Raw genomic sequence first — 24,384 nt, 5'->3', positions numbered from 1 at the left:
CCAGTCTTTGCTCAATTCTTGGAGAGGATTGCCTCAGTGATATGCTGATATTGTTGGATACTGAGAGTCATACAGAGCTGTTGTCCTGAGTATTATCCAGCCTGTGTGTGGCTTTAGTTCTCCGGAGGTAGACCTTTGGAGCAAATGTGGGGGACAGAGCCATCTGTCACACTGTGATACATGTGATACATGATCTGAACTGTGAACGTAGGAGTTGGCAGGAACCTTACAGGTCACCATGTTTAGCTGTGTGGTGGTAGAATCTGTTTGCTACTGTTTGGTTGAGTGACCCTTAGCTTCTGCTAAAATGCTTCAGAATAATGGAAATGTCTTTAAATAGTTCTGGTATTGAGCTGCATGGCCCACTCTAACACTGCTGATGTGGTTTTAAAGAGATTTATTTTGGAAGCCTTCAGGTGCTATGTCTTAGATAAGAATGAATGCTGGGCAGCAGTGGTGCATACCTTTAATCCCAGCACTTGGGAGGCAGGGGCAGGCAGACCTCTTTGAGTTCAAGAACAGCTTGGTTTACAGAGTAAGTTCTAGGACAGGCAAGGCTGTTACACAAAGAAACCCCTCTCAAAAAACAAAACAAAAACAAAACCAGTCATCCTACTGAAACAAGAGTGGCAGTAGTACGCTTCAGAAATCTACTCAGGCAACATTTGCATAGCTTCTTCTCCATGGATGTCGAGGTTAGGCTCCTGTCCGCGGCAGTCAGCAGAGAATGGCGGGAGATGGACTCTTGCAGTCAGGAGACCAAAGGGACTGCTGACTTTTACAGCTCTGATCTGAAGATCTGGTTTGAATTAGAGGAGGAATTGAGCTCTCAGAGGAATATTTGGAAGAGGTGGGTATTTTTCCTTTGCCTTCCACATTTGGAAAAAGCTTTGCAAAGAAAAACACATTTTAGGATAGTTTAAAGGAGTAAAGATCCTTCAAGATCCTTCAGGGGAAAACTGGAAAATTGGCTGAGTATAACAAGAAAGCAAAAGTTAAGTTTTAAAATAATAAAAAATACTATGAAGTATTATTTGTAATATTAGCATGTGATAAAAAAAACACACATTGTGTGTTTGTGGCTTCTCAAAGACACAAGCTTGATTTTGTCACGTCTGTCACGTTGGCGTGTCAGCGTATTTGTTAAGATCATTCAGATGTGCCCGAGTCTTGGAGCTGTGTAGTGACACATCCCTTCTTTCCTGCATTCTCCATGGAAGTCTGTAGAGCCAGGCCTTTACTGTCGCCCTACACACGCCCACAAGTGTACACACGCCCACAAGCTGGTGAGCCCATCCTGAGAGGTGAAGGCTGTGTGCTGTGGATGATGGATGATAGGCATGCGTTTCCTAAATACGATTTATTTTGTATGCTTTACCAGAATCCTGGGATTCACTTAGTATGTTGAAATAAAAGCTGACTGTGGCTCCTCACACCCATCTTCTTTTGATAACACCGTTTTTCGTTGACATGTAGTCAAATAATCAGTGTCTCATTATCCATGAATCTGATGACTTGTTTTCAAGAAAGTTTTAATGTAATTATTTAATTATATTTTCCTATTAATTCCTAAATGTGTGTGTATATTTCGTAATAAGTAGGAGACTGGTGACTGTTAAATTAGAAAATGAAAACACTGGGTTGAAATTCCTGTCTTCAGGGAACAACTGTATCTAAGTAAGTTGGGGAAGAAATTTAGTATTGTCACCAGTACAGCCTGAGGAACTGGATGTTGACTTTGGAAATGATTACTACAAACGAATGTTCATAAATCAGTTTTAGAATCTCTTTTTAATGTGCTGTGTGGTGTCAGCTTGCACAGGATGAAGGCGGTCATGGTGGTAGCTTTGCAGTGGTTGAATATAGCACAGCAGAGCATGCCGAAGAGGTTCAGCAGGTGGCAGATGGCATTACCGTCAAGGGGAGCCAAGTCCAGCTATCCTTCTGTGCCCCGGGAGCGCCGGGACGAAGCACTCTGGCAGCCCTCATAGCGGCTCAGCGCGTGGTGAGTGGCGTGCTGCCTTGACAGGCGACCGCTGTCTTAACCTCCCAAGTTAATGCTCATTCCCTGGGCTCTCATTGTTTCCTTTATTTTGGAGATAGTGCTTGTTTTTAAAGAAAGAAGTGTGGTTTTGAAAAAGCTGGCCAAGTGGTGTCTGTAGAACTAAGCCAGAAGTTAAGCGAGAAAGAGAAATAGAGTTCATGAAAAATGTATTCATCTTGAGTAATTCGTGGGGGCGGGGGATGTGTGTGTGTGTGTGCAGGTGTGCGCAGTCTATGTGTGGGCGTGTAAGTCCAAGGCTGATGTCAGGTTTTTCTCTTGATCGCTCTCCACTTTACTGCGGCAAAGGCTCTCACTGAATCCAGAATGCTCCCATGCACCCATTCCAGCCAGCCTGGCTAGCCAGCTTGTCCTGGGGCTCCCTGTCTGGTTCCCAAGTGCCGGCATGACTGATCAGCATATCTGCCTGGCTTTTATATGCGTTCTAGGGACCCAGACTTCAGTCTTCACAGCGCAAGTGCTTTGTCTCCCAAGCCTTCCCTCCAGCCTCTATCTGGACTACTGTTTGAAGGCATTTCATTCATCCAGCAAGTGGTTGAGTTACTGTCTGCTCTAAGTTTTGAGTGCCATATTTCTTTATTCTAGAAGTTGTCATAATATAAGTGCCACCCACTTATATTATGTGGTACCCACAGTGTGTGTTGCCCAGGGTGTATGGTACCCATAATGTAGTGCCCACAGTGTAGTACCTACAGTATAGTACCCTCAGTCCGAGCTGCGGAAGATGTCTGTCTCTTTATTGCTTCGTGGCACCGAACGCTCACCCCTTTCCTGTGACTTCCTCTAGCCTGAGAGTCCCTTAGATGTGCCCTGTGCCTTCAGAGTTTTCATCTCAGCCCAGCATGGATTTTGATGGGTTAGTGAAGGAAGGGATACTCCTTTGAAAGAATCGGGACAAATTTCATGATGAAGATGACATTTGAGTGTGACATTAAGGAATGGGTGAGGTAATGGCATGTGTTGATGGGGGTGGAGGATACGATTGCCAAATAAATACAGATTTTTGCATGAGACATACTCCTATTAAAAATTATTTATATTCTGAACTCCAAGTTTCACTGAACATCCTGTGTTCTTCATTAAATCTGGTGACCCTAAGGAGGCGGGCTGAGCAATAGTCTGAGCTGGATTAGCAGTTTGGAGAGGGGTAAGTGTTCAGGTTGAGCCGCCGATGTAGAGAGGCACATTGATGCTAAACAGTAGGGCATAGACAAAGGACTCAGGTTGAATTCAGCGCCGGAGAACTGTAGATAAGTAAACGGGGAAGGGACAGGTGACAGCCAGGCTGTGGGAAAGTCAGCCCTGAGTAGATCAGAGATCAGCAGAGAGAGAAAAGCAGAGGAGGGAGTGGGGCTGGGTCGGACGGCGTCTGTTAGCCCTCTCACCCCTACACCCCTACTGCACCTCCTGTTACTGAGTTCATGCCTGGCCCTGGATCTGCTCTGTCTCCAGAGTGAGTAATAATCTTTGGGTTTTCGCTCCCAAAAGCCACTGCTTAGCCATTTGTTCACTATCAGCTTCCTTTCCTCTGCTTAACTTGAGTCTTTGCTCAGTTGGAATCACCAAGCTTACAGTTCTGAACCAGTACAGCCACTGATTTCTGAAGCCAGGACACTGCCATCGTGGATATGAAATGGGCAGCTGGGTGGCTTGGTGGCCCTGCAAAGGAGAGGCATATGGCTTCTCTGCCCCCCACAAGTCTTCAGCTTGTCCTTTATCTGTTGTTTCCTGCCTCCTCCTGCAGTGTCTAAAACAGGTGGGCAGTGGTGGCACACGCCTTTAATCCCCGCACATGGGAGGCAGAGGCAGATGTGAGTTTGAGGCCAGCCTGGTCTACAGAGTGAGTTTTAGGACAGCCAGGGCTACACAGAGAAACCCCATCTCAAAAAGCAGAACAACAGCAGCAACAATAAAACAAAACAAAACAAAACAAACTGGGAAAACCAACCTGTACTTGTACCTGGTGCTTGCTTTTGTCATTCTTTCTGCCAGATAACAATGGTTCCTGGGAGGACCAGGTGTTAGATTCAGTCACCATACTCCCCACGACAGCTTGTCTCCTTCTCATGGCAACACGAACCAGAACACACTTAATACCCAGGATGTACATGGGCAGCGATGTAAAGTCTACCCCTTACCTGCTCATAGGAAGGGCCATGCCTCTTCCTGACAGCGTCCCCAGCTGGGAGCTCTGGATCCTCTCTTTTCTGCCTGACTTCATGTGTTCCACAGATGTCTGTCTTTGTCTTAGGCAAAGCCTTAGACAGCTGCCGTTACAGCCACTGTTTCTTTAACAGGGCCACTGTCTCCAGTTCCTAGTGTTCCATCTCCTCTCAGCCTCATGCAGAAGTGTCCGTCTTCTTCTTCAAGTAAGCTGCTCTCGTGAAGGATTTCTCTGTGTGTCCACGGGTTCATGTGTGTCCATGTGTGAGCATGCCTATGGAGGTCAAAGATTGACAGCAGGCATCTTCCTCAGTCACTCCCCACCTTGTCTTTTGAGAAGGATCTCACTGGACCAGGGCCTTGCCCATTGAGCTAGACTGCTTGGCCAGCAAGCCCCATGGTGTCCTGTCTTCCTCCTTCCCAGGACTGGGATTATAGGCGTACGCCATTGTGCCCGCCTTTTCTTGGCCCTCATACTTACATGACAGACACTTGACTGCCGAAACCATTTTGCCAGCCCCAACAGGGGTTTCTTAATATCCCTATCTGTTAAGCACTCTCTTCTGTTTGGTGGTGCAAACATTTAAAACCTTTCTTCTGCCATGAACCCTGGCACAGCGTTCTTTTGTCCCGTCTGTTCTTGCCCAGCTTCGTTCTGTCCCTGAAGGTTGGCATCAGAGGGTTACATATTCAGTTTCCTTGCTCTCTTCTCTCGTAGACTCCGGTTACTTCTTATTAATGGTAAATCTTAAGCATATGTTGGTGGATCAGTAAATCTGTATTTCAGGTGATTGAGAAGAATTGAGACAGTGATTTCCCGCCACATTAAATCAGTCACTCAGTTTCAGCGTTTCCGAGGAAGATTGCCTTTCTCTTGGGTTCACTCTTCAGTGTTCTGTAATAACTGGGTATGGAACAAAATGGACTGTGAACCCAGTTGTTCACCACTGGCCTCCGTCAGCAAGTCCCCAAATTCACTGTCCCTTCTCACCTGTGCGACCACAGTAATGGCCCCCACGACCCCCAGGCCATTTGTTGCGTCTTTCTAATCCATGGGGCACAAGCGTGAGCCCTTTCCCCTTAAGCTCTCCCTTTTTGTCCTTCAATGGTACACACTGGACGTATGTCTCAGTGTGACGTATGAGACCCCGTGGGTGGGCAGTAGGAATACTGAGAAAGCTTTTTTTTTTCCTTCAAATCTTAAAAGTCACTTTTTATGGATAATGGTTTATCTTTTACCAAGTTTCTGAGATTTGAATAAAAAAGAACAAGCAGGCACTACAAACTTTTAAAGTATTTCTGTGACAATTGAAATAAACATGCGACTTAAACTCAAGTTGACTGATACAGTGCCTTATTTTGCTTTAATAATAAATGCCACAACCAAAAGCAGATTTGGGGAGGGAAGGGTTTTTTTCTGGCTTCTGCTTACATCCATCACTAAGGGAAATCAGGGTGGGAACTCACGACAGGAACCTGGAGGCAGGAACACGTAGGAACCATGGGTATTGCTGCTTACTGGCTTGCCCTGCATGGCTTGCTCAGCCTGCTGGGCCCTCCCACATAAATCGCTAATCAAGACAATGCCCTCCAGCCTTGCCCACGGGCCTAGAAGATGGAGGTGTCTTCTTAATTGAGGTTCCTCTTCTCAGAAGACTCCAGATTGTGTCAAGCTGACAGAAAATTAACACAGATGGGAATCACACTGCCGATTTGTTTGGTGGAAGCTATTCTTTTAGTCAAAATTTTTAGTGTTAGAAAGTTAATTGGTTTCATTATGACTTTTTCTTACATGTGTCATTGTATTTTGCTCACCTTCGACATCTGTTCATGTCCCTCATCATGGGTCCCCGACCTGGTCCCCCCCTCTTTTCTTTCGTTCATTTATTCTTTCATTCATTCATTCATTCATTCATTCATGTGTATTTCAATGTGGATTCCCCATATGAAAGAAAACATGCGGTGTTTTTCTTTCTTTGTCGCCTCCTCCCCTCTTCAGTGCCTCCTCTCATGGTCCTTCATCTATGCTCATCACAGTTTTCTCTAACCCTAGTTGATCACAGCTTTTTCCGGAGACATTATTTGATTTATTGATATGTGTCTTTGACACACTTTTGGAGATGTCCCCAGAAGTGGCAGGCACCTAATTTTTTTTAAAAAACATGATCAGTAATTAATTTTGGAATTAAGACGACACCGACCTCACTGTCCTTGGCTGGTTTCATTGTCTTCTCGCTGCCTCTCTGCATCCCCATCAGCTTGTGTAATGCAAGGCTGAGTGCTCTTTGAGAAGCCGAGAATTGCTCTGTGAAGCCAGCCGCTCCCTGAGCCTCTTCCAGAGGGAGTCATTGATTACCTCTGAGCTCCAGCTGTGGATATTCTTGCTTCCTCCTCTTCTTCCTCTGCTACTTTTGACTGTGTTACCGAAGGTGGTCTTTTCCATCCGTTTTTGACATTTGATATGTACAGATGTAGAAGCGCTTAGCATTGCCTCCTTTTCCTTCTGTGTAATTTTCTGTTTTGTCTTCATCAGTCTTAGGAGTGTTCTAGTTTGTCCTTTCCAAGTACCAACTTTTGTTTTTTTTCTCACTGTTTCTAAATTTCCCTCTTTTGCTTATTTCTGCCTTCATCTTAATAATTTTTTTATTTCTGCTTAGCATTTACTTGCCCCCCCTTTGTTGATAGTGGGAGTGGTGAGATTGTGAGATTAATATTTTCCTATCTTTATCGATCACTTATAAGTCACTGCTTAACTCTGCTGGATTTTTTTATTTTTTTATTTTTTTTTGTATTTTGTGCTGGGAATTGAGCTCGGGGTATTATATGATAAATAGGTACTCTGCGGCCGAGTTACATTCCACGCCCTTAGTTTATTCTTATTTGTTTTATGGTAAGTACATTTATGGGCTGGTATGGTAGTGTAGTGAGCCCAGCATTGGGGAGGCTAAGACAGGAGAATGGCCATGAGTGCAAGGCCAGCCTGGGCTACGTAGCGAATTTCAGACAAGCCAGAGCTATGTAAGAAGACTGTCTCAAAAACTTAATGAATAAATAAATAAAGATAAGTACATTTACAGGTTTCCTTCCAACAAATACTATATTCATATGACTTAAATCTTGATGTATAGATGTTTCAATTTTTGGTGATTTCTTTTTTATATAAAAAAGATTATTTTACTTTATGCATAGGAAGGCTTTGATTTCATGTATGTTTGTGGCCCATGAGCATGACTGGTCCCCATGGAGACTGGAAGAGGGAGTCAGATTCCCTGGAACTGGACTTCTCTAGCCTCCTGTTTGTTTGCGCTTTTTTTTTTGCATAAAAGGAACTATTTAATTGTGACACATGCATATGTGTATATCATTAACCGTTGTTCTCATTTATCCTCATGAGCCCTCTTCCTTTATACTGGCTCTGCTTATTTCCCCAATAGTTACCCTTCTGGGGTGTGTGTGTATGTGTGTGTGTGTGTGTGTGTCTGTCTGTCTGTCTGTGTGTCCATATGTGCCCATATATCCCATTATCCTCTCCTGTCTCCTTCCCCACTCTCTTTAGAATTTCCTCCCCCTATAGTCCCCCTTTGACTTTCATGTCATATATAGTTTTAATGTATGCATACATATTTCAGTCTCAATTCTGACTGAGAGAAAATGTGCAGTATTTGTCTGAATCTGGCTTATTTCACTTACCAAAGTCAGCTCCAGGTCGATCTGTTTTCCTGAAAATTTCATAAATTCCTCATCTTTACAACTTAGTGAAGTTGCCTTGTGTGTATTACCAGATTCTCCGTACCCGTCGTCTGTTGGGTATCGAGGCTTGTGTAGGAACTTAGCTATTGTGGCTAGAAGAGCCGCGTGGATGTGCGGCTTTCTCTGTGGTGTGTCGACCTACAGTCCTTCAGGCATACACCCAGGAGTGGAACTGGGCATATGCTGCTTCTATTTTTAAAGTTTTGAGGAGCCTCTGTATCTACAGATGTCCAGTGTGGCTTCCTCAGCTCACCCTGTCCCAGCAGGGAACAAGAGAGGGTTCTCTTCTTGTCCATCCTCACCAGCAGTGACACAAGTCTAAATCAGTTCCAAGTTACACGCGATGGCCAAAGATACTAACACTGAAATTTATTGGCCATTTTTATTGTTTTCTTATTATTTCTATTCAAATCAGTTAGCCCATTTAGTGACTGGATAGTTTGAGCGAGTGTTTTGGGGTGTGTGTGTGTGTGTGTGTGTGTGTGTGTGTGTGTGTGTGTGTGTGAAGTTGTTGTAGTTCTTTACAGACTCTAGAGATCACTTGTTTAATGTGTTGTAAAAGCATCTCCCCGTTCTGTGGAATGTCCCGTCATGCTGCTGGTGATTTCCTTAGTCATGCCAAAGCCTTTGAACTCTGCGATCTCGCTTGTCTATTCTGGGAGTTCTTTCCTGTAACTTCCTTTCCAGAAACTTCTTCCCTGTGCCTCTGTGGTAGCTTCTCTCTGTCTTCTCACAGTTTTCCAAGTTTCAGGTCTCAACACCAAGGCTCTTAGTCCATGTTGAGTTGGTTTAGAGGCAACGCTGCTGGAGGTTTTTCTGCGTGTAGTGTAATGACTCCAGGTTTGTCACGTAGCCCTTATTATGTCGTGGCACAGTCTTCCTGTTTCCCTGTTTCTTCAGGGCTTTTATCACTGGGTTGAGGACATGTGACGGAGGCCTTCTCTGCATCAGTTGGACAGTGATGCGGTTTCTGTCCTTAGGCATGTTTGTGTGTGCTGTGTTGTTTGTGGATTTGCACATGTTGAGCCATCCTTGCATCCCTGGAGGGAAGCCAGCTTGGTCATGGTGTATGATATTCTACACGGGTTCTTGAATGTGAACTACAGATTTTTTTTTATTGAGAATTTTTAATACCTGTGTTCTTTAGGGAAATGAGTCTGGGATTTTTGTTTTTGGTGTTTCTCCTTTCCTTGGTTTTGGTGTCAGGATAATGCTGACTTCATAGGAGAGGTTGGCAGTTTCCTTCTTGTCGGTTTTATGGGGCAGCTTGAGGATCCCCCGTGTTAGCTGGCATAGTGGCTTTTTCTCTGTTAGGAAACTTTATATTACTTCAACCTTGCTGTTTTATTATCTGTCTCTGTTGCTTATATCCTATTGATTTTCTGTTGCTATTAATAGGTGTCTGGGAATTTATGCTTTTTCTTATGTTTACCAGGCTTTTAAATATAAAATTTAAAAATATTCCAAAGCAGTGGTGGTGCACACCATTAATTCCAGGTCCTGGGAGGCAGAGGCAGATGAGTCTCTGAGTTCAAAGTCAGCATGGTCTACAGAACAAGTTCTAGGACAGCCAGGGCTACACACACACACACACACACACACACACACACACACACAGAGAGAGAGAGAGAGAGAGAGAGAGAGAGAGAGAGAGAAAGTCCTTAGTGATCCTCTGTTTTCCATTAAAATTGTCATTTTAATTTCCAAATTTTTACCTTTGATTTTATTAACTGAGCCTTTCCCTCATTTTGTTAGTTCGACTTGGCGCTTGTCAGCCCTGCTTACTTTTTCTGGAGACTCTGCTCCTTGATACCTGTTGTTCCTGTAGTTTTTAATCAGTGAAGTTCATTCACTACTTCTGCCCTGATTGTTATTCCCATGATCTACTGCACTGGGCATTGCCTTGTTCTGTTTTTCCTTAGACCTCAAGGTACATAATCCTGTCATCTGACCGAGGCATGGACTCCTGTCTAATCCTGTCAGCTCTTTTCCAGTGTAAAGGCTTCTGGCTATAAACTCTCTTAGCTGTAGCCCAGAGACTCTGGGAAGTTATGTTCTTATTTTCATTGTTTTTCTAGACGCTTATAAATTTCCTTCCTGATTTTTTTTTTGTCATTGACCTGTTACCAAGTAGTATCTGTGTTGTCTCTTACCATTGATTTCTAGCTTTATTTTACTACCATATAAAATGCAAGAAATTGTTTCAGTTCCTTTGTATCTGTTGAAGATGGCTTTGTGGACCAGAATGTGGTCAGTTTTAGGAAACACTTCACGGACTGCGGAGAAGAGAGCGCTTTAGCTGCTGAATCGACTGATATGCTAAATCCATTTGGTCTGTGTTATAGTTTAACTCTGGGGTTTCTCCCTACACTTTTCAGTTCGAATGACCTAGCTGAAGATGAGAATGGGGCACAGAAATCCCGTGCTGTTATTGCATCAGAGAAATTGGAAGCCCCAGTGTCCGATGCTTGATGCTTATGTATTTGCGATTGTCTCCATGAATTGCTGTTGTTATTAGTGTGCGGTGGCCTTCTTTATCTGTTCTTATTTTGGTTTTCAGTCATTTTATCAGGCACCACAGTAACTATGCCAGCTTATCTTCCATTTTTTGTTTTTGTTTGGTTTTTGCTAGAACTTACTTTGTAGACTAGGCTGGCCATAGACTCACTGGAATTCGCATGTCTCTGCATCCGTCCTGAGTGCTGAGATTAAAGGCATGTGCCACCGCTGCCCGGCCTATCTTCTGCTTCTTTTTCTTCAGCTTTTGGCTCTTAGTCTGTTGGTGTCTTTGCCAGGGAGGTGAATTTCTTGGTGACAACAGCTCCTTGGCTCTTGTTCTGCAGCAGTCAGCTAATCTCCCTCTCTTCGTGGTGAGGTGAGGCTGTTCACACCCAGGGTCATTGTTGGGAGATGTAATTATGTTGGCTGGGTTATTCTTCTCTTTCTCCCTCTCAGAGTACAGTTTGCGTCTTTGCTTGTGCTGGACAGAGACACCCTTTCCTAACTGTTAATCTTGTGAAACTTCTCTCTCGAGCTCTCGTGATTGAGCCTTTTTTCCTCTTTTGTATGTAAGATCCCTTTAGTACCCTCTGCAGGGCTAGCTTGACTATCACAAACCGCCATAGTCCATGCTGGTCTTGGCTTGTCCTTACCTCTTTGTCACTTTTGAAAAGGTGCCATTGCTGCTTGTTGCAATCTTGGTCGACTCGACAGTTCTGGGTGCTCAGGACATGAACTAGACTGTTCATCCTTTCCTGCCAGCCTCCTGCTCTTCATGGCTGTTCTCTGGGGAATTACAGCAGGTCCCTTATGTAGACTGTTCCCAGACCCCAAGGGTAATTCAGTTTTAAGTAGTAGATTCACTCTCAGGGTGGACCTTGGCCTTAACCCCCGGAACTGGGGGAGCTCCTCTGTGTTCTCATTTGAAAAGTTACTGTCTCAGCCCTACAGGCAGTTGGAATTTGTGGCCTGGGGACATCATGGGCCTGTCCCATGGGTAGGACTGTCAGTATCTCTTCACTCAGGCCTCCCGTCCAACCTGTAGAATGAGGCTTCGGTTTTGCCTCTGCCCACCAGGAACCACCGGGCTGATGTTGTACTGAGCTTGGCTTGCTGTCTTTCTGTTTTACTTTTTCCTGTTTTTCCTGTGTGTTTCTTTGCACTCCTCCGAGGCCCTATCATCCCTGCATCTTGCATTTTTTTTCTCTTTGGAGTAGAGTCTATTTTTCCTGTCCCAACATTTCTTCTTCAGTATTCCCACAGTCAGCTTCTAGCCTGCTATATTGCCACCAATTTTCAAAACTTATTTTTCTGTTGGTTCCTAATAGTTTTATAGTTGGAAAACTTTACCCGTGCGTCTGGTCCGGAGGTAGGGCAACGTTGTGAGCCTTGTGTCATATGTGGCTGATTTCTTTGAGTGCGCCGTATGCACTTGGAAATGACCTTTGCCCTGTGCTTGAGGATTATAAAGTCATATGTGCACACGACTGCGCATGTGTAGGAATATGGTCTGATCTTACTTTTAGTCATGTGTAGTCTGATCTTACTTTGAGTCATCCTTCTTCATCTTCACTTTTTTCTTTCTTCATCGTCTTCATCTGTGAGTGTCTTAGAGCAGAAGATTTTCTCTATTATAGTCAGTTTTTCTATTTCTGCTTATTCTGTAGCTGTTGCTCCAGACTTCAGCGCGTTCTTAGATGGGTGTCTGTTGGTAGTTTCCCTGATTTATCAGTCTTTGTGTCTCCAAAAGGATTCCTTTCTTATGTTACCTGGCTCCTTCCACTTCCTTTGCTTTATATTTGCTGCCCCTTCATCTCTGTCTTTCTGTGTGTGTTATTTTAAAGAATCACATATGAAAGTCCATGTCTTTTTATTGGTGCATTTTAAACACCTTTTAGTGTATGTATTGCTTTTCATCCAGTTGGCATTTTGGCAGTCTGTTCCCTTACACTTTCTTTTAACGAAATGTTTTCATCTTTTTTCCATATTTCTAACTGTTGGGTAGACGTGAACTTGCCAGCTGTGCATCTTATCTTTCAATTAATTTCTTCCCTGTTTTTGTTTTCGTTTGTTTGTTTTGCGAGACAAGGTCTCACTATGTAGCTAGCCCTGGCTGTCTGGAAACTCATTATGTAGTCCAGGCTGGCCGCAAACTCAGAGATTCTCCTGCCTCTGCCTCCCGACTGCTGGGATTAAAGGCGTGTGTCACTATTGTCCAGAAGTGTTTTTCATTTTTAGAAATTGTGTGTGTATAGGTGTTTTGCCTGTTGTACGTCTGTGAGCCACATGTGTGCAGTGCTTGTGGACGCCAGAAGAGGGCATCAGGTGCTCTGGAAATAGAGTTCAGACTTTGTGAGCTGCCATGTGGGCGCCAGGGCTCAACCCCAGGTCCTCTGGAAAAGCACTCAATGCTCTTCCGATCGTCATCGCTCAGGTGGTGAGGGAGCAAGCACACATGTGCACCCCAGTGTGCAGTGGAGGGCAGAGGCCAGCTGTTTACTGTCCTTTCTCCTTCCTCCTTGCTTTGAGGGCAGCTCTTTTACTTCTACCATCATGCTGTGTGCTCCAGGCGAGGTGGCCTGTATGTTCTGGCCGGTTCTCCTGTCTCTGCCTCCCGTCTATTCCGGGCTTGCCTTACAGACGCGTGTGTCTGCATGTAGTTTTTTATGTGGTGTCTGGGGTTTGAACTCAGGTCTTCAGGGGTTTGTGGCAAGTGCTTTGGCTGGGTGAGTCATCCTCCCAGGTTGCATTTCCTACTTGGGTGGGGGTGTCCCTAAGTCATCAGCACCCTTTCCTTTCTTAGTACCAGGCTTCTCAGTTAACTCATTCACTGCTGTTCTGTTTGTTCCTTCCTACCTTACTGACCATGATAAATGTATCCAATTCTTTCTTTTAGAATTACCCTGACTATTATCTGTGTCATGGGCCTGGCTATTGTAAAGTTATGATAGTATTCTTTCTCTTCCATGTCACACAGCACTGTCTTGCATTTATTTGCCTGTTTCCTCACTGAAGTATTTCCTCCGAGGGAGTTTTGAATGAAGGCATTCATGTGATAGAGAGCTTTTCAGAATGTGAACATTCGGGAACAGTTTTCTTTCTCATATGAAGCACTAGCCTGCCTGACTATATAAATCTATCTTCAGAGGTTTTCCCTCACCGTGTTGGAAATGTTAACTCCTTGTCCCCTAGTCTGGTGTTTTTAGGAAGACGCTGGTTGCAATGGGCTCCTCGCTCCTTAGGAGACATGTTCTCAGTGGAAGCTTTAATAGCGATATTTTCTTTTCTTTCCAATTTTTTTATTTTTATTTTTATTTTTTTAAATTCTTTTATTATTATTATTATTATTTTGCTTTGGTGTTTATAAGGTTTACAGCTACGAGTGGGTGTGTGTTTTCTTTAGCTGCGTGTTTGGGGCACCAGGTGGCTGATTGTGGTCTCTGTGCTCTTTAATAATGCACATTTTTCAGCTCTTGCCTTTCCAAAGACACCTCTTACCTTTTATTCTCCTGCTGGGACTTCCGTTAGGCAGGTTCTGGTCCTCGGCCTGAGTTCCTGTCACCTTGGCCTGTGTCCCTGTCATCTTGCTGCCCCCGTTACCCTCACCTTGCTCTTACTAATTTTGCTTGCCTTTTCTGTTTCTTTAACCTGATCTTTGAGCTCACCGATTTGTTGTGAGTAATATTTGTCTGACTGTTGGACCTGCCTGTGAGAACAGAACAGAGATGAAGAGGAATGCTTTCTGAGTCTCTGCGGCTTTTCTCTGTAGACTAGGTACATCCCTGCCAGTTTGGGGACTTGCTTTTGAGAGTCGAGCATCTAATGCACGGGATGCACTTCCAGCAGGACCGTTTATAGGAAGCAAGGGCGGATTCTCTCTGCATGTGTTTGTTTAACATGCCAGCCCCTCCCCCTGCCCTTTATAACTGCCTTTGCTCTTTTAAGGCTACTTACCTTTTGGGGTACATCTGTCATGTTGTTGGCGTTCTTAGTTTTCTGTCTGGTGCCTCTGCTTTCTCTGTCACTGTCACAGGCAGTCCAGCCTGTTGCCCTTGTTTGAGTGGCTCTCTGATGTCAAATTATTGTTTTCTTTGACTGTATATTTTCGGAAGGGGGGGTCCGCTTCCTGTGTACCAGTGTCTGTAGGTTAGTGAAAGGGTTGTTGTACAGCTCAGTGGTAGAGTGGTGTGGTGCTCAAAAGCCCTGGGGTCAGTCCCCCATTCACAGACGTGCACACACCACATCACACATACACACACACCACACATACATGCATACACACCACACATACATGCATACAGACATACACCACACCACACACACACCACACATAAACATACACATACACATACTTACACCACACCACACACACACACATACAGCTACCATAAGAACTTGACAGGAAAGCAATGATAGAAAGAGTAGAGGGAAAGCCTGGTCTTCGCTAGGATTTACAGAAGACAGGCAGGGCGAGCTCCGCCCTGCCATCCTCTGGGCCTTCCCTACCACACTGGACTCTGCCTCGCAGTGCCTCTCTCTGCATCCTGCATCCAGGCCTGTGTTTCTGGGCTTTACTTTCCTCGGTGGTGATACCTCACTGTGCTGTGGGTGTGAGGACCTGGCCAGTGACCAGTGTCCTGCGCATCCCAACACTGTCTGGTCTTGCCCTCCACCGTGTGCTTTCGTACCACGTGCTACCAATCTTTGATTCTGCAGGCATCCATGGCCCATGGTGCTCTTTTTCTGCATAGCTTTTGCTGCCAGGAGAGCCCAGCTCCCCTGAAGGAATGGTGGAGGAAGCTACACAGTGCCACCTGCCAAAGCCTTCCCCAAATTCTCTTGTGGACCTAGACTTTCTTGCTCTCTGAGCGTGTCTGCCTGTACACCTTCTATCCGACAGAGTTTCTTGCCAATGCCATATCTATATAAGTCCATATTTCTTCCCCTCTCAACTTTATAGAATCTAGGTTAGGAGAGGAACCCAATTGTCCTTGTCAATTCTCCCCTTTCTTATGGTTCTTTCTTTCTTTCTTTCTGTCTGTCTGTCTGTCTGTCTGTCTGTCTGTCTACCTACCTACCTACCTACCTACCTTTCGGGATAGGTAGGTAGGTAGGTAGGTAGGTAGGTAGGTAGGTAGATAGATAGGTAGGTAGGTAGGTAGGTAGGTAGATAGATAGATAGATAGATAGATAGATAGATAGATAGATATAGAGATACACATTATTTCTATACTGAAATCCACATATATTGGGCTTTTTTGCATATATGTACATGGTACTCATGTATGTATGTACATGTGTTCATATGTGTGCGGGTGCACATGCTCATGTGTGTGAATGCCTGAGATTACTGTCAGGCACCTGTCTTCCTTGATCACTCTCCACCTTATGCACTGAAGCTTGGTCTCATACTTGAACTCAGAGCTCAGCCATTCAGCTAGTCTGGCTAGCCAGGCTGCTCTGGGAGCCTCCTATCTCTACCTCCCCTGTGCTTAGATTATAGGCAGACTGCATGTCCTCTTGGCTTTTATTATTTCATTCATTTATTTATTCATCCATCCGTCCATCCATCCATCCATCCATCCATCCATCCATTCATCCATCCATTCATTGAGACACAGAGAGAGTCTGTGTTCGTCTGGGGGTTTGTGCATGCCACTGTGCATATTATAGAGATTAGAGGACAATTTTAGTGAGCTAGTTCTGGCTACCATGTGGGTCTTAGGGAACAAACTCAGGCTGTCGGACTTGGCTGCAAGCCTCATTATTTGCTAAGCCATTTCTTTGGTCCCCACCCAGCTTTTCTCCTGCAGGTTCTGGGGGTTCTGAGCTCCAGTCCTCCTCACACTGAAGTGGCAAGCCCTTTATCTACCGAACAGCCACCTACCTGTCAGGATGCTTTTTAAAACTAAAAACTGATTCATGTTTTTTTGGTAGCTCTGCAGGTTGGTTCATCTTTGTTTCACCCTGAAGGATTAAGGGAATGAAATAGACTTTCAGAATAAGAAAATTGTGTTTGAAAGTCAGCCTGCATTCTCCCACCTTGGATCAACAGTGTAATAAGACTTCCTGGAGCGTGGGGGTGCTGACAATGTGTTGGCAAGTTATCACTTTGCTAGGAATTCCTATCTTCTTGTCATTGTTTCGTTTGTGTTTTCTAACGAGACTTGTTCTATTAAACTGTTAGTTCATTCGAAGGCAGTTGGCGTTGGGCAGATGTTAGATGCGTTATGTGTATGATAGGACATGTAACATTGTAGTTGAGACCTGTGGTAGAAAGCACATGGTAAATTCATGAATGAAAGCAAATTGTGTTTGTCAGAAAATAAGTCTTCGGTTCCTTCCTAGGCAGGAGGAACACTTTTGGGCTTTTGTCTTTTTCTTTTTTGCGCTTACGTTTCTTCTGATGTTTGTTTCTGCCCATGCTGAAGATGAACAGCAGCCAAAAGGGATTACTGCCAGAGCCGAATCCAGTACAGATTATGAAAAGTTTGAACAATCCTGCCATGCTCCAAGTTCTTCTGCAGCCCCAGCTGTGCGGACGGGCGGTTAAACCAGGTGAGCGCGCACAGCCTGCTTGAGCACAGACGCTGGCATGAAGTTACTCCTGCTGCACTGGATGCGGAATGTAGGAAATACCTTACGGGTTGAAGCGCACTTAACACTTGTCCAGCTCTTTCCTAAGAACTATTAATGATCATTAATTGGCTATCTGAGATTGTGCTATGTCTTGGTTATTTCGTAGGTACAATTTACTTTTGTGTTCGTTTTCTGTGCCATTAGTAAGGTTTTAAATATTAAACCTTCTGTTGCGGTGAACTTCCAAACCCAGTAACAGTGGCACGCCACTACTCCACCGCCTGGGTGAGCCAGGAGCATCCTGGGTGAGCCGAGTGCGGAGCATCCCTTTGTAATCATTGTAGTGACTTACCTTGTGGAATGTGCTAATTTGCTTCTCTGTGTTCATCTTTGTCGTAAAGGACAAAGTAGTTTCCCTCTGAACCAGATGACAAAGGCATCGTCCTCCAGTTACCCAGATCTGTGTATTGTCGCTGTACTTTGATTGTCAGAGTATTCGGTATTCTTTTTCTGGTGTTTCCTCTGAAACAAACAACTTTACATACACAAGCTTTCTGTGTTAGCGTTATGAGGAAATGCGGAAGTTTGGAGTAAATATATTTAGCGTAAGCATGCTTGGTGTGTTTATTCCAGTTCAGTCCCAACTGGCCTGATGCCAGCTCCCACACGAGGCAACACAGACCCACTGTGTGGCTCTGTGTGGCTGTCCCCTTAAGTCCCTAGCTACAAGTTAAAGGTTCTCTAGGCTATCTGAACTTCTGACCAACTAGCATTACGAATTTGGGAGTTGCCAGAACCCTTCCATTTGGTAATCCTCTAGAATGCTTGGTAGGCTTCTGGAAAGAACCATATGTATGATTATGATTTTACTAGAAAGGACCTAGCAGAAATATACAAATGAAGACCCTTAGTGTGAGGGCTCCTCTGTGCAGCCAGGCCGTGATACTCTCCAGCATGTCATTAGTAGGGGATTTTTTAAAAAGAGGTATTGATGTTGACAACTTCATGTGTATGTATAAAGTATTCTGATAACTCTTTGCTTCCCTTCATCTCCCTCCCATTCCTGTCACCCACCCCATCCCTGTAACATGATGGGCTGGCTTATTGGGGTTTCTGCCCTGCCCAGTACCCCACAGCTGGCAAGCCCTAAAGAAAATCACACACAGAACTCCATAAGATTATAAACTGATTGGCCCATTAGCTCAGGCTTCTTGTTAACTAATTCTTACATCTTACAGTAACCCATAATTCTTGTCTGTGTTAGCCATATGGCTTGGTACTTTTTTCAGCTGTCAGCTCATATGTTACTTCTTCAGTGGTCTGAGCAGGAGTGGCGGAATGGGCTTCCTCCTTCCTAGCCTTCTCTTGCTCTCGTTGCCCCACCTCTACTTCCTGTCTGATTGACCCACCTCTGCTTCCTGCCTGGCCAATCAGCATTTTATTAAAATACATGATTGACAGAATACAGATAATTCTCCCACACCCCATCCCTGTCACACACCCCATCCCTGTCACACACATCCTGTCCATACCAGTCCTTTTCCCAGACTCATGACTTTTGGTTTTGCTTTATGACCTGTTTAGTTTAACTGGACCTCGTGGGACCATTGGATTGACTATCCATTGGAGCCTGGTGTGGAACCGGTGGGTTCATAGCATAAGCCGACAAGTCTTCTTCCTGAATTGACCAGTAGAAAACAGTTCATCAGTGAGGGGTAGGGAGGGCTTCCTGATCTTCCGTCCATGCCTGACTGTTGCTGGTCCATTCTTGTGCCCAGCCTGTGTAGGCATCTTCAGCTGCTGTGAGATTGTGATTGTAATGGCTGTGTTTACCCAGGAGATGATATTTCACAGCCGTCTTCTCTGTCTCCTGGCTCTTACATACTTTCTCCTCCTTTCCGCACGGTGTTCCCTGAACCTCAGAGGAGATGGTGTCAATGTCTTGTTTAGGGCCGATCTTGGGTCAGTCACTTACTCTCTATACCTTGTGGGGCCATGCGTCTCTGAATTGCGTTCACCACCATTCCCTTGAAAGACAAGTTTCTCTAATGAAGGCTGAGAGCAGCATTTTTCCATAGGTACAATCATAAATATTTAGAGGGTAGCTTGACACTATGTCAGCTTGCTAAAAACAGTGCTCAGTTCCCATTTTAGGGCTCATCGTCTCCCTGGTCATGGGCTTTTGACCAGGTTTATAGAATCAGGCATGTGGATCCAATCAGAACCATTGGTTACCCACGTACCAGGAGTGCCACTGGTGCACAGGATGTGGCTTGCCTGCCAGGCTGGTCTTGTAGCTCACAGAGGTTACTTCTGGGTAAGACTGTTGATTCCTTCTTTCCTCCTGCATGGTAGCCTGCATGGCTCTTCCCAGAGCTGTGAAAACCAGCAGCAGGAACAGAGCTTCAGCCCAGTTCTAGCTTGGCTTTCTTTTTTATATCATGCATTTAGGGTATGTAGTGCGTACGGTTTGCTTTCCATTGTTACGTTCAACACCAGGAGCAAAAGCAACTAGAGGAGGAAAGGGTTTTCAGGTTCCTCTCACAGTTGATGATTGAGGGAAGTCAAGGCAGGAGCTCAAGCAGGAGCAGAGGCGGGGCCCACCGAGGAGCAGGCTCACTGGTTTGCTCCTCACTGCCTCTTCATACAACCCAGGACCACCTGCCCAGAGGTAGCACCGCCCACACTAGACTGGGCCCTCCCACATCTATCATTGATCAAAGAAGTGTTCCTCAGGCTTGCCCACATTTTCTCAGTTGAGAATCCCTCTCCCAGATGACTCCAGTCTGTGTCAAGTTGATGAAAAGAAAAACAAAACCCCCTAACTAGCACAAAGGGTACCTCGCCCTTGGCATTGCAGGTGTTGATTAATAACTCACAGCTTCTGGGAGCTGCTGTTCCCAGCCATACAGGGTCTTTTTAGGAATTGGAACTCTGTGGCAGTTTCATTGTATGTGGACCCCCCCACACACAATATATTACTTCTAGATTTTCTAGATTGTCCATAAAACATGGTGTTCATACATGACAGCCTCCTGCTGGTTGGTTATTGATTGGCAGCGGGCAGGAGCCCTGCATTCCTGTTACTCTGCAGTGCTTCTCCTGATGCAGTCCAAGGTTGTTCTGGTGTATAAAGACTCATACTGTGCTCTTAGGTCTTGTAGAAGAATATTGTCCACACCTTTGGATTGTGGGCATCTTTGATAATTCTGGCCCTCCGGAGCACCAACACTATGTATTTCCACCCCACTTCTCTATTTGAATTGGTTTGTGGTCACATAAGAATTTGGTTTTGTTTTGCTTTGCTTTTTAGATTTGATTTGATTTTTTAATTTAAAAACTATTTCTATAGGGGATGAGTATGTATACATAATGCAGATCCCTAGAGCTGGAGTTGCAGGCAGCTGACATGGGTACTAGGAATCGATCTCTGGTCCTCTGCAAAAACAGTATGTCCCCCATCACTGAGCCATCTCTCCACCCCCAGGAGTGCGTGTTTTAATGTTTAATGTTACTGTCTCTATTTTAAGATGTTTTACTATTTACATGGATGGAGATGTTTTTCCCGTGCCTGGCTTTGTCTTTGTTCGGGCTGGTCAGGGAAGAAGATTAAGTCTCACTTCAGTGAGCACAGGCCGAGCTGGAGGATGCATGCCAGTTGCTCTTCGGTGTTTTCTTGGGCAGTGGGTGGGTGCTGGGAGCAAGCCCAAGTGTGCTCCACACTGCTGAGCTGTACCTGCAGGCCTCATTGGTAGACCCAATGAACATCTAGATCCTTTCCAGATTAAGGAGGTAAAATTGCAATGAGGATTTGTTTTTGTTTACACTTATACATTTATGACCTTGGGTAAATAGCTGGTTGTAGATTTGAGTCATGTTGATGTTAACTTGGTGTGTTACCATTCTTGGTTTTGGATATGGACTCACTACCTTACTGGGAATGACTTAGTATTTTTTTCTGTTGCATGTACATTATGAAAAGCTATTGCCAGGACCTTTTCTGAATGCCACTTTGTGATTTATATATATTGTGATATATGTGCATACTTAGATGAAATTAATCATGTGTTTTCTATTTTATGGTTTTCTTCTCTGCATGTTATATATTCCAAAATTATCTCTTCTGAAATGTGTGGGGTATTTGGACTCAGAATTAGAGTATAGTTACTCTTTTTTCCTTGTATCTAGATATACAGTTGATTTCTTTGGAGATGAGGTCTCACTGTGTATTTCTGGCTGGGCTGAAACTTGCTGGGTAGACAGGACTGGCCTCAGACTCCCAGAGATCTGCCTAGTGCTGGGATTCAAGCCATGCCTCACCATGTCCTGTTATGTATAGTCACATTGCATCCTTTTAGCTTCTATGACGTAAGAATTTCTTTCTGCACATATATATTATCTTCAGTAAAAGACTTTTTATAAGATTTTTAAGGATGAGGGTTGCATCTTTCCCTATGCCCTACCTTCTGACAAAATTCTCCCAAACACCTGATAAGGCATTGGGGAGCTGAAGAGATGGCTCAGCAATTAAGAGCTCTTGTTGTTCTTGCTGGGGACCATGGTGGTAACTGTGTTCCAGGGACTCCATCTCTCTTCTCACCTCCTCGGGCGTCAGGCACTCTGTATTTACGCACAAGCATGGATAAAGACGCTGAGCCACTGCCAAGGCCTCCGTTAGTACCATGCTGCCAGCACAAGCTGTGCCGGGTGCTGGAGACAGGCAAGCTTAAAGACAGAAAGTGTGGGGATTCTAAACCAGCTTCCAGGATTGAATCACAAGGAAAGAAGTCTGTCACTCTTAGCCAGTAGATGAAACTCCCTATGCAGGTTAAAAGTTGTGAAAGAAATGCTTTTGGAACATGCTGTAATTTTAATTTCTTAAGTCACGTGGTTACGGTTTTACTTTGACTGACTCTGATCTTCTCAAAACAGTTCTCGGAGTCGCACCCAGCTTGTCTCATCTGCTGAGCCCATCCCTCCCCTCCGCGCTACTACACTTCAGTAAAGCACAACAGGTTTGTACACATCACTGAAGATTCAGAGGGACGACTCCCCCGACCCCAAACCTCCTAATCCTCCTGCCTCCATCTCTCAAGGATTACAATAACCATGCCAGACCTTGTCAAGAAGTTAACTGAGCATTTTGCATTTTAAAAATATCTGCCTGCCCTTCACCCTTTGTGTTACTAGGGATTGTCCTGGAGTTTACTGAGGCTGGCCAGAGCTTCGCTGCTGACTGACATTCCCAAGCTTTATTTTGACTTTTGGTTTTGACACAGAATGTTACCGTAGTTTCCAAGGCTGGCCTTTAACTCCTACTATGAACTTGTCATCCTCCTGCATCAGCCTCCTGAGGAGCTACAATTATAGGCCCGTGCAGCTGGACCTGATAGAGATCAACCTTTAATAAGGATAGTTACATAAAATCACAGGATGAGTGTGTGTGATCCAGTGCTGATGGAAACAGCCCAGAGAACAAGGTGTGTGTGTGTGTGTGTGTGTGTGTGTGTGAGTGATTGTGATCCAGTGCTGATGGAAAAAGCCCAGAGAACAAGGTGTGTGTGTGTGTGTGTGCGAGATTGTGATCCAGTGCTGATGGAAACAGCCCAGAGAACAAGGTGTGTGTGTGTGTGTGTGTGTGTGTGAGATTGTGATCCAGTGCTGATGGAAACAGCCCAGAGAACAAGGTGTGTGTGTGTGTGTGTGAGAGAGAGATTGTGATCCAGTGCTGATGGAAACAGCCCAGAGAACAAGGTGTATGTGTGTGTGTGAGAGATTGTGATCCAGTGCTGATGGGAACACCCTAGAGAGCTTAACTTACTGATTCCCACTTGTAGAATATTAAGAGCAGAATTTTGTGGTAATCTTTGCTAGATAATGAGTCAATAGTTTTTTTTTCCTCTTTGTGTGTGGTGGGGTATAGGGGAGACAGACGGAATGTGTGCCATGGGTAAGGAAGTCAGAGGACAACCTTGGCATCAGTCCTTGCCTTCTACCCTGTTTGGGGCAGGCTGTCTGCTGTTTGCTGCTGCATATGCTAGGCTAGCAGGCTCAGGTTTCTGGGAATTCTCCCTTCTCCACCTTCCATCTTCCCATAGGAGTGATGGGATGTTAGTTTGCTTGTTTGTTATGGGATTCGAACTCTGGTCTTCGTGTTTGCATGGCGAGGACTTTGCCCACTGAATCATTTCCCACCCTAGAGCAATAATAGTTTTAGAACAAAGCAGTTTATACAGTCTTAACTCAAAACAAGTTTATAGAAAGAAATGAGCAGTAAATCCTAATATTTAAATTTTAATCCGTGTTATAAAATAGTTCATATGTTTGTGAGAGCAAAGAATATTTTTCTTATGTTTTCAGATAAGTGTTTTCAATATGCACTTAGACGTAAGTAGCTGACATAAGTGTTTGCCATATTAGAAATAGACATTACTCATTAATTTCAGAATATAGTTAAAGATACACAGACCTATGCACAAACCAGTTATTTTCATTCACAGAGGACAGAAGAACTGTTTGTTGCTAAAGACAGCTGTTTTGTTACTTTGAGACAGGGTCTTACTAAGAAGCCCAGGCAGGCCTCCACCTCAGAATCCCCCTGCTTCCGCCTCACAGACACTGGGGTTAAAGGTGTGTACCACTACTCCAGGTTGAAAAACTGGCTTTCTGAAGGGAGAGAAGGGAGAGAGAGCCCCTCCCCCACCCACAGCGGTTATTCTGCTGTTGAGATAGAAGGCCCTGGTAAGAGCCACTTGGGAGGGGTCCAAAGGGATGGAACCCAGCCATTGTGGACATGTGAGGTCATCTGTCAGAGGAGGCGTGGTGGCAGGAACAGGAAGCTGATGCTCACATTTACCCAGATACCGGAAGTAGAGAGAATGAGCAGGAAGTGGAGCAAGGCTGTAAACTCTTAAATCCTGTCTCTAGGGACTTACTCCAGCATTGGGCCACCTTCTAAAGGTTCCAGACCATGCCACCAATTAGGGAACATTTCTTACTCAAAACACCACACCATCTTTCTTGTCTCTTCCCTCCAGGACTCCTGTACGTTGAGGTACGTTTTACTCGTCCCCGCGCTCTGTTGAGTAGTCAGCCACATGTGCTCGGTGCTGCCCCTGTTAAGGCTCCAGCTTTGGACAGCACATTCTCTTGGTCTCCATTGTTTCAAGGAGCATGAGCAGTCAGACGTGATGGCTTACCTCTGATCTCAATACTGGGGGAGGGCAAGACTGGAGGACTACTGTATTTAAGGTCAGACCAGCTACGTAGTAAATTCTGGGCCGGCCCGGGCAACAGAGTCAGATTCTGTCTCCAAACAACAATAAAAGCCC

The 24,384-nt window shown here is 44.8% G+C and overlaps 1 protein-coding gene across 2 annotated transcripts in view; it reads left to right on the top strand.

Annotated features, from left to right (window-relative positions):
* Positions 1-24,384, top strand: part of Raver2 (ribonucleoprotein, PTB binding 2) — an 80,079-nt gene that overhangs the window by 32,371 nt on the left and 23,324 nt on the right. Inside the window, exons 4-6 of one of the 2 annotated variants that reach the window (XM_085686306.2) lie at positions 1,814-2,005; positions 16,906-17,032; positions 21,986-22,068. In XM_085686306.2, the coding sequence (XP_085542432.2) occupies positions 1,814-2,005; positions 16,906-17,032; positions 21,986-22,068 (402 nt within the window). The remainder of the gene's footprint in view (positions 1-1,813; positions 2,006-16,905; positions 17,033-21,985; positions 22,069-24,384) is intronic. The other variant, XM_085686307.2, reaches the window with a different exon arrangement.

This window comes from Myodes glareolus, chromosome 3, assembly GCF_982192425.1.
Source record: "Myodes glareolus chromosome 3, mMyoGla1.1, whole genome shotgun sequence".
Lineage (NCBI taxonomy): Eukaryota > Metazoa > Chordata > Mammalia > Rodentia > Cricetidae > Myodes > Myodes glareolus.
The sequence above is the reverse complement of the archived record's forward strand: the minus strand, read 5'-3'. Positions and strand labels throughout refer to the sequence as shown.